At 56.6% G+C, this 9,361-nt stretch overlaps 6 protein-coding genes across 6 annotated transcripts in view; 4 read left to right on the forward strand and 2 right to left on the reverse strand.

Annotated features, from left to right (window-relative positions):
- Nucleotides 1-45: 45 nt before the first annotated feature.
- CCM_05331 (Intradiol ring-cleavage dioxygenase, core) lies at nucleotides 46-1,098 on the reverse strand (the record flags this gene model as incomplete). The annotated part of the gene is made up of 2 exons (XM_006670475.1): nucleotides 46-718; nucleotides 791-1,098. The coding sequence occupies 2 exons, from the start codon at nucleotides 1,096-1,098 to the stop codon at nucleotides 46-48; spliced, it is 981 nt and encodes a 326-aa protein (XP_006670538.1).
- Nucleotides 1,099-2,725: 1,627 nt separating this feature from the next.
- Nucleotides 2,726-3,427, forward strand: CCM_05332 (uncharacterized protein; the record flags this gene model as incomplete). Its single annotated transcript, XM_006670476.1, has 1 exon — nucleotides 2,726-3,427. The coding sequence occupies one exon, from the start codon at nucleotides 2,726-2,728 to the stop codon at nucleotides 3,425-3,427; it is 702 nt and encodes a 233-aa protein (XP_006670539.1).
- A 529-nt stretch (nucleotides 3,428-3,956) lies between these two features.
- On the reverse strand, nucleotides 3,957-5,662 carry CCM_05333 (peroxisomal targeting signal 2 receptor; the record flags this gene model as incomplete). Its single annotated transcript, XM_006670477.1, has 5 exons — nucleotides 3,957-4,634; nucleotides 4,691-4,916; nucleotides 5,010-5,380; nucleotides 5,436-5,514; nucleotides 5,631-5,662. The coding sequence occupies 5 exons, from the start codon at nucleotides 5,660-5,662 to the stop codon at nucleotides 3,957-3,959; spliced, it is 1,386 nt and encodes a 461-aa protein (XP_006670540.1).
- Nucleotides 5,663-6,026: 364 nt separating this feature from the next.
- Nucleotides 6,027-7,374, forward strand: CCM_05334 (GRF zinc finger domain containing protein; the record flags this gene model as incomplete). Its single annotated transcript, XM_006670478.1, has 2 exons — nucleotides 6,027-6,614; nucleotides 6,670-7,374. 2 exons carry the CDS (start codon nucleotides 6,027-6,029, stop codon nucleotides 7,372-7,374), a joined length of 1,293 nt encoding a protein of 430 aa, XP_006670541.1.
- Nucleotides 7,375-7,771: 397 nt separating this feature from the next.
- CCM_05335 (Protein kinase-like domain) lies at nucleotides 7,772-8,647 on the forward strand (the record flags this gene model as incomplete). The annotated part of the gene is made up of 3 exons (XM_006670479.1): nucleotides 7,772-8,011; nucleotides 8,101-8,564; nucleotides 8,620-8,647. 3 exons carry the CDS (start codon nucleotides 7,772-7,774, stop codon nucleotides 8,645-8,647), a joined length of 732 nt encoding a protein of 243 aa, XP_006670542.1.
- A 404-nt stretch (nucleotides 8,648-9,051) lies between these two features.
- The window catches only part of CCM_05336 (riboflavin biosynthesis protein Rib7), a gene marked incomplete at both ends in the record, with an annotated part of 880 nt that continues 570 nt past the window's right edge, over nucleotides 9,052-9,361 (forward strand). Inside the window, one exon of the mRNA XM_006670480.1 lies at nucleotides 9,052-9,279. Within this exon, the coding sequence (XP_006670543.1) occupies nucleotides 9,052-9,279 (228 nt within the window). The remainder of the gene's footprint in view (nucleotides 9,280-9,361) is intronic.

The following is a 9,361-nucleotide window of genomic DNA, read 5'->3' on the forward strand; positions in this document are numbered from 1 at the left end:
TCGTGTGGCCTCGCTCATTTCCTCATTTCCTCGTTTCCTCGTTTCTTAAAATTTATCCTGATCGGCATTCTGCATCAACATATTCGAGTCGGGCTTGTACTTTTTGGAGAGTAGGTTGACGTTGTACTCGACATCGAGGATGGCGCCGCCGGGCTCATTCGTGACGGGGGTAAAGTGCAGCAGCAAGTCGTCCTTGACGGCGCAGGCCGTGTCCGTCTCGAGGTAGGGGTCATCGTCCGGGTAGAGCTGGGCGGTGACACCAATATAGTCGTCGTGGGTAACCATGATGTGAATATGGGCAGGACGGTAGGGGTGGCGGCCCATGATACGGAGCAGCTCAGCCGAGGGCCCCGACGTGTCAATGGCGTACTCGGTGGGCTTGAGGCAGTAAAAGGAGAAGCGGCCGTCGGGGCCGGTGCGGAACTTGCCGCGGAGGTTGTGGCGGGACTGGTTCTCCGGGTCGTGGGCGTCGTACTTGCCGTTGGTGCTGGCCTGCCACATGTCAAAGACGGCATTGGGGATGCCGAGGCCGGTCTCGACATCACGGACGACGCCGTGGAAATACGTCAGCTGGCCGTCGGAGGGCATATCCTGGACGACGCTGGCGCCGAGGGCGCGGAAGGGCGTCTCGGGAGACCAAAAGGGGCCGAGGATGGACGACGACGTCGGCACCTTGCCGTCGGCGGCCTCGACCTTGTGGTTGATTTCGTCGACGAGGCTGAGAAGGCGTTGTGTTAGCGGGGCGAGATGGGCAAAGGGACAGAACCCTGGGGGGCGGGAACGGGCTTACGATTCGATGCCGAGAATGTCGCAGAGACGCCAGGTCTCGTTGCGGTTCTTCTTGTAGGCCTGGCCGAGCGAGTTGACGTAGTTGACGCCAATGATCCATTCGTCCTGCTTGAGCTCGACCTCGCGGCAAAAGTCGTGCATGTGGCGGATGAGCGAGGTGAGGATCTCGCGGTGTCGGGGCAGCGTCTCGGGGCTCATGAGGTTGATGACGTGCTGGGTGAAGTTGGGGTCAAACTTGGACTTTTGCTGTTGATGGGTGCCATTGGAGCCGTTTGTGCCATTTGTGGCGTGGGCGCCGTTTGACGTCATTGTGTGTGTGTGTGTGTGATTTCTTTTTGTGTTGTTGGTATGTGTGTTTTAACAAAAAAAAAGGGAACGAGGATGAGAAGAGGAATGAAAAAGGGCGCGGGGTTATCTGGCTGGTAGATGGTTTCGATGGTCAAAAGTCGGGGACCAGTGGCGACACTGGTAATTATTATACCTTGGGCAACTACGAATTAGTTAGACAGGTCTGGAAAAAGGCATTGCCGGTGCAGAAGCCGGGGTGGAAGCCGGGGAGAGTGGAGATGGGCGGGGCCGTGGATCGCGGCGAGCGGGAGCGGCAATTCGACACGGTTCAATTGGTACTGTGCTGCTCTAGGGCTGTTTGGTGCGCGGGCGGCGGCGCTAGGACAAACACCGCCGGATAATGTCATGCAGGTCGTCCAGGTCGTCCATGTGGTGGCGCGATTCCTCTGGGGAGAGGTTGCGGGGATGAGAGGTGCCGCGACAGTAGCCGGGGTTGCACGGCTTACACCTGGAGGCTTTTCCGTGCATTCCGTGTTGGAGGTCGTGTCAGTGGCCACCTACAGTACCTAGTTACTTACCTAGGTACCTACCTAGGTAGGTATGTAATCCACACGCCACGTTGCAACCTCCGACATGGCTAGATATTTTATTTGTCCGATAAGAGGGGTTGAGGGGTAGGGGGCCACGCGCAACGACATACGAATAATGCTTAGAGTAATACTGGTCATGTTACCGCCACGTGAGGGCGTCCCAGGCAGAGATTGATTCGACGAATAAAATGACGGATAATTGAATGAGAAATCCGGCTTCCGCTAGCGAATGGCTACATTGAACAATGTAAGCCAGAAGGGCCATTAGTATGCGCCTTTCCGTTTTCTACCCACGTGACTGTTGCTCACGTCTTGCATTTTTTTTCATCATTTTTCCTTCTTTTTCCATCCATGATCCCATATTCAATCCATCATGCTCGATTCCCAAAACCCCTCGCTGACTTTTTCGCACGTGCTGGCTGGGAAGAGGCAGAAAAAGTAGGTGGCTGGGCCGACGAAACTTGGAACGCCCAGTGCCGAGTCTCAGAGGGGGGGGGGGAGACCGACCATGCACGGCCTGGTTCCTGGTGACGGTGGTGACACGGACGCTCGCCGATTCTTGTTCTTTGCATCGAATAGGCAGAATAATTGAGAGATTCAATCTGTCGCTCTCTTCCTTCAAGCTGCCACTCTCTTTCTTTATCCCGGTCGGCGCACTTGTTATCGCGTCACCCGTTGTAACTGCCTCACACACTCCCCCCCCACCTACCGCCCACTCGGCATGACGACACCTTGATTGCGCTTCTTTGCGCCGACCACGAATTCCGCTCTCCAACCGCTGCCAACTGTGCGAAAACGAAATACATTTCCTGCCATCGATTGTCCCCGTGCCATTGAACAGACGCGCATAGACTGCCTCGGACGCGCGCAATCGGACAACTGCCTCGGACGCGCGCAAACGGACACCCAGTGCGAGGATTTTCGAAAACACCGTCGGCCTTGTATTACTATCGCGATTGGGGTCCATCCGAGCGCGGAACGACGGGAAAAAAAAAACCACGTCGCATTCTCACACATTGAGCTTGCTCCTGGTACCAAAGAGCCGAATTGTCGCCGCTATGCCTGCGCTACCCCCACGGGGCGCGGCGGCATCGCAACCGACGGTGACACTACCTCTCCCGGCATCACCACCCGCCGCCTCTCCCCTCGGTCCCCGCGCGCCGCAGCAGAGCACCACCACCCCCGGCTTCCAGGCCATCCCCTCGACTTACCGCGAGCAGGACTCGTCCCTTGCGCCCGGCGCCGTTGCCGGCATCGTCCTCGGCTCCGTCGGCGCCTTTCTCCTGCTCCTTGCCCTCCTGTACTCGTGCACAGGCTGGACGCCCGTCTTCCTGCCGTGGTCCCCGACCACCGCCAGCACCACCACCCGCCGGCGCACCGTCATCGTCGAGGACGAGCCACCACACCGCCACAAGCACCGCCGGCACAAACACCGCCGTCGCCGCAGCAGCCGCAGCCGCACCACCGAAACCGAAATGTTCGAGGTCCACCGCACCGCCTCCCGCGCCCGCGCCCCCGTCGGCGGTCGTACCGTGCACATCCCCGCGCCCCCGCCGCCCATGATGCCCAGCGTGCGCGTGTCCCAGTCGACGACGCGACACGGACCGCCGCGCGTCGTCCGCGATGACGCCACCGAAACGGACCTGACCGAGGACGAGATTGTCGTCATGGAGGAGCACTCCCCGCCTAGGCACCAGTCGTCGGGTAGGAGGAGCCACGACTCGCGCCGCGATAGTAGGCGATATAGCCGCGGTCCTTGACCTTGATGGTGGCACTCTCTGACATGTTGAACCGTCTTGTTCTTATTTTGCCTTTGCACGTTGCGTCGGCCCCTGAAACTTCTTAATTTGTTTGTTGGAAATCCATGTACGTTCCACCATGTGTTTATACGAGTATGGCTGAAAACTGGGCCATGTATGCATTATACATGGAAATTCTTGTTTCTCATGAGTTATCACCGTTTAATTATTACTGTCTATATATACCTTGACTCGTGTAGCAATAGAAAAAGTCAGCTTTGCTTCTTGTTCCTCTGGCACGTTTAGCTTTCACACAGGCATAGGCTCGGCAAGGACGGAAAAAAGAAATAGAATGCCATAAGTGGTATCAAACGCCCGGTAACGCCACATAACAGTATGCCATGCAAGATGCTCTCTCAACCCCGACTGAACCCGCAAGCCCAGCTCGTGGTGCTGCCCGACTCTCCAACAGCTTCTCTTTCAGCTTTGCTCGCTGGTCCTCGGCGCAAATTTTTTTTTTTTCGAATTCCACAACAGACCCCCAAAGGCACTACCTATGCCCCATGAGCATGTTGGCATCCCACAGCAGCACCCTCTCGTCCCAGCCGACCGAGGCCACCCAGCCGCCGACGCCAAAGAGGCACCAGTCGACGCCGGTGACAAATTCTGTGTGTCGGTTCATGATGCCCATCTGGCGGCCGACGCGCGCGCCAGCGGCCGGACCGTGCGCCGCGGAGCCGCCGCCGTCGTTCCACAGGCGCACCGTCATGTCGTAGCTGGCGCTGATGAGGACGTCGCTGGCGTGCGGGCTCCACGCGACCTTGCGGACGGCGTACTCGTGGCCCTGCATGAGCGCCAGGGGCCCGCCGTTGGGGCTGCGAATGTCAAACGTGCGAATGACGCGGTCGACGCCGGCCGTCGCGACGACGGTGTCGTTGTACTTGTTCCAGTCGTGCGTGAGGAGCTCCGATGGCGTCGCGCCGCTGCCCACGCCCACGCCGCCCATGCCCGGCGGCGGCGCGTGCACGGGGATCGACGCCACGAGGTGGTACTTGGCCGACGACGGCGTCCGCAGGTCAAACAGCCGCAGGTGCGAGTCGGACGAGACGGCGGATATCAGCGCCGGGTTGGACGGGCAGAACGAGGTGCTGTACGTGCAGTTGCCGATCGGCAGCGTCTTGATGGAAAAGTTTCGCGTGGGCGACCACTGTTCCGGGGGGGGAAAGAACTGTCAGCGTGATCAGGGTCGGAAGGGAGGGTCCGGCAAGGCAGCGGGCTGGTTACAATTTTGACTGTGCCGTCCCAAGAACTAGAGACAAAGGTGTCTTTGGTGACTGGATTCCAACAGACGGAAAACGTCTCGCGCTTGTGTTCGTGAAAGTTCATGACGGGGAATTCGTCGACGCCGAGGTCATAGAGCTTGAGAGAGCCATCGCCGCACGCGACAATGAGCTGATTCTCGTTGATTTCGGACCAGGCGAGATCGTAAAGAGAGTCGTTTGTGTCAAAGCTGCCAGCGACGTCGTGTTAGCAGAGCCAATGCGCTGCTGCGCCAACGGAGCGCGACAGCATGGAGGAAGGGGGGAAAGGCCCAAACACATACGACTTTTCTACCTGGACGCCCTGCGCCGTGAGCGCGAGCGAATAGAGGCGCCCGTTGCCGACGATGCCAAAGTTGGCGGCCGAGGCGACGGCGATGCGCGAGTCGTAGTAGGGCGAGTACTTGACCGCGTAGGGGTTGAACCCTGGGGTGCGAAACTCGAGCATGGCGGCCATGCTGGGCGGCGGGCGGGAATTGAGGGGGATCGCAAGCGACGGAGGCCGGGGGGGGGATCGGCCGGGGTTAGCGGTGCAGTCGACGGCACGAGGCGCGGGGTGTGTAAGGGGGTGTGCGTCCTGGCCAAATCGCTTCTTCGGGTTTACGAATTGAGGTACCGGGGGACGATTTGAGCTGTTGGTCTCGGGACAGACACTCTGTGAGTGAGGGAGAAGTCATGCATGCGCGCAGACGACGAGGTGCCTCGGTTACAGGGACCCGCATAAGCTTCTCCAGAAACGTCACAGGCAAATAGCGCTGTAAGCTGGTCGCTCTAATTGGGTACAGGGTGCTGTACCGCTAAAACAATCGAAATAGTTTTTGACACTGAATGAAAGCACGAGACTGGCATCTTGAATAGACTATTTCTATCGGATTTCTAATAGTGACGTATGTGTACGTACTTACAATAACGGAGAGCTGTCTGTCTCAGCTGGCATCCAGGTCTAGTGATGCCGCATCGGAGGACACTACTCGACAAGGTGATTCAATCAAGTTCGCATAACTAGTAGAGGAATCATTTATAGAGGTGCAACTGTATCAAAGGGCCCTCAACAAGCCTTGACCATTCTCACTCCCGATCACTAAAACCCCCCCCGCATCACCTGACTTCGCGTGCGAACCGTGCGCCAGAGCCGTGTACTGTATGGCGTTCGCCCCTCAGTACATACTAATTAATAACGTGTTGCTTTGTAACTCGGCCAGTTCACCGCCCGAGTTACCTCTCTGGCCATGCCGTGATTTTTTCAAATTCCCGCCGGTGCATCAAACAAAGCCCGATTCACGCGGGATGACACCTAAAAGATGAAGGCCTTCCTCGCTGGCGCTCGCAAACGCAAGTCGACCGACGAGCCGCCCCGCCAAGCCGCCGACGAGAATGACGACGAGCCGACCGAGGTCAAGCTCGCGATGCTCTCGTCGCTGCACCCCCAGGTTGAGCAGGACACCTTGATCGACGTGCTGCTCGCCCATGACGGCTCCGTCCGGGAAGCCTCGGCTGCACTGCGCCATGTGCGCCCGGAGCCGACCAAGTCCGGTGTCATTGGCCACCAGCAGTCGCTCCGGCAGTATGCGCGCCCGGCCGACCCGTCGTCATGCCCGCCTACGACAAAGAAGCTCAAGTCGAAAAAGGGCAGCACCCTGCACCTGTTTGATCCCGCCGATGTGGCCGAGCATACGCCTTGCACCATTGTCCATAATTTTCTGCCGCCCGACGTCGCCAACGACCTGCTCAAGGAGCTGCTGGCCGAATCGGAGACCTTTGAGCGCATCACCTTTAAGCTGTTTGACAATGTTGTCTCGAGCCCGCATACCTCGAGCTTCTACGTGGATAGCTACGAAAAGTTAATGTCGCAAAAGTCAGAGTACTACTACAATGGTGCGCAGCTTACTGTATGCCAGATGCGCCCGCAATCGTCTTCTTTCTCTAACTGAGACGTTATTCTAGGATGTTCGGCGCATCACGCCACAACTATCGAGAGTGAAGCCAATCGTTCAAGACACGGTAAATAAGGAAATACAGCATCGTATCAAAACGCGATATCCCGGGGGCAGGAAGCTCAAGTACCAGTCTCCCCACCCCTGGGTCCCCAACTCGGCGTTTGTCAACTGCTACAATGGCGCCCAGGAGAGCGTCGGATACCACAGCGACCAGCTCACCTACCTCGGGCCGCGCGCCGTCATCGGGTCCATCTCGCTCGGGGTCGCGCGCGAGTTCCGGGTGCGTCGCGTGCTCCCGAAAGACGCCGAGACGAGGACCGCGCAGGACGCCGACGCCGAGGGCCAGATCTCCATCCACCTGCCTCACAACTCCCTGCTGGTCATGCACGCGGAGATGCAGGAGGAGTGGAAGCACTGCATCGCGCCGGCGCTGTCGATTGACCCGCACCCGACAGCGGGCAACAGGCGCATCAACATTACCTACCGCGACTACCGCGCCCGGATGCACCCATCGGAGACGCCCCGGTGCGCGTGCAAGATCCCCTGCATCCTGCGTGTTGTGCAGCGCAAGCGGGAGAATCTTGGAAAATATTTCTGGATGTGCCATGCGGGCAATGTCCCGGAGAAGGAGGGATGTTCGTTTTTTCAGTGGGCAGAGTTTGATGATGATGGGAATCCCATTTTGAACAAGAAGCTGGTGAAACCTCCATAAGTTTAGACTTGGACAAAAAAGTAAAATTGTAGAATATATTTAGTCGGTTACAAGGTCTGTGATGTACGTGCAAACTGCGCGGCTGCCAAACATATAGTCTGGAGCGTCGCTATAGTTGCATGAGACAGCAGCGTGTACTAACATGGCTTATACCTACCTATTAATAAGCTACAACAAGTCGACAGGCTACTAACAGCCCATAGGGCGCTATAAGTAGCTTTAACGTCTGTGACACCGCTATAAACCCTTCTTTTGGCGCTCGCCAAAGTGGGGCGCAACCTGAGAGCCAGTGGAACGACTTGAGGCCCAGCGACAGCACGCTTCCTCTGGTCTTCCTTCATCATCACCACGCATGCCAAATAGCAGTTCGCGGTAAGCTGCAGAAGTCGTCTCCGAAATGTCATCTTCGCCTCCGACAACTGTCCCATCCGTTCTTCCATCCTCTCCGCCATGCGCTCCACCATCCTCTGAACCATCCTCGTCCTCCGACGATTCGAAAGATGATTTGGTCAACATCCAGCCTTCCGAGGTCACGTTTCTCGAGACTCTGAAGACAAAAATAAACCGGAAAAACGGCAACAACCTTGTTATCACCTTTAAGGTTGAAATCCGTAACAAACTTTGCGTCATGAAAGTGGTCAGTAATAAAATATACTATGCGTGGCACCTATTCCCGGCACGCTCACAGCGGGCTAACACCCTACCTACTTATTGATAATAATTTAGTTTAAGGATATCGAATATTGGGACGCCTTTTATACAGAAGCTAGCGCTTATCGACTACTCAAAGAAAAGGGCCTTTGCAAGCGAGGCCTTGTTCCAAAATTCTATGGAACTATTGAGTATATAGATACAGATCTCTGGCCGGAGTTGTACCAGTTTGCAAATCATAAATTTCCACCTAGCGCTATTCTGATCGAGTATATACCAAACGCTAGAAAGATCGACCTCAGCAACTTTTCGCAAGACAATATCGACAGGCTATCTACAATTCTCGCCGAGATTCACGAGGCTGGCCTTATCCACGGCGACTCATATCCTAGAAATATGATGGTTGTTCAGGGAACGCCCGATAGAGTTTTCTGGCTGGACTTTGATCATTCGCGGCTAAGGGATAAGACAGACGAAGACTCTGAATGCCTGTTCCAATTAGAATTAGAGATAATGACGGGTTTTGCAAAAAAGCACTGGTATGTTTCGACTTTCTAACAGACTGGCTTCGACTAACAACACTTCTGCTCTTAGTCAGAGGATGCCAAAACTGGAAAATTAGAGAAAGCGTTCTACTTTTACTGCTAGTCGATGTATTATCCAAAGTACCTTCACGAGCAAATACATTCATACATAAAATGGTACAACAACACAGATGGCCATTGGCATGCACCCCCTCCTGTTGCGCTTCGTGGTGTAATTAAAAGAGAGCTGCTACCAACCCATCTTACTAGACGGACCAAACACGTGATTATTAAAATGGGTCATTCTCCAGGTACATTGATTTGTGTACAACACGCACCTGAATCAATGTACCTAGAGAATGACGGATAACTAGTACTCCCCAACCAACTCCCAGCACCTACGGACCTCCCCAACCAACTCCCAGCACCTACGGACGTCTGACGACCCAAGATATCTTGGCAGAACGTGGACGATTCATCGCGACCACGACCTGGCGCAGAAATGGCCGAGGAGCTGACTCTTTCCGCCCACCAGGTGGCTCTGCTGGAGGCTCACCTGCCGCCAGCGACCGCCGCGCCTGCGGGCGGCTCCAACATCTGGGTGACGCTGACGTACGCGCAATCGCTCGACTCGTCCCTGTCGCTCGCGCCGGGGGTGCGCACCCGCCTCTCCGGGCCCGAGTCCAAAGCCATGACGCACTACCTGCGCAGCCGCCACGATGCCATCCTCGTCGGCGTCTCGACGCTGCTCGCCGACGATCCCGCGCTCAACTGCCGCATCGCCGGCGCCGGCGCCGGCGCCGCGCGCCCGC

This window comes from Cordyceps militaris (assembly GCF_000225605.1).
Source record: "Cordyceps militaris CM01 unplaced genomic scaffold CCM_S00004, whole genome shotgun sequence".
NCBI classification, from domain to species: Eukaryota; Fungi; Ascomycota; class Sordariomycetes; order Hypocreales; family Cordycipitaceae; genus Cordyceps; species Cordyceps militaris.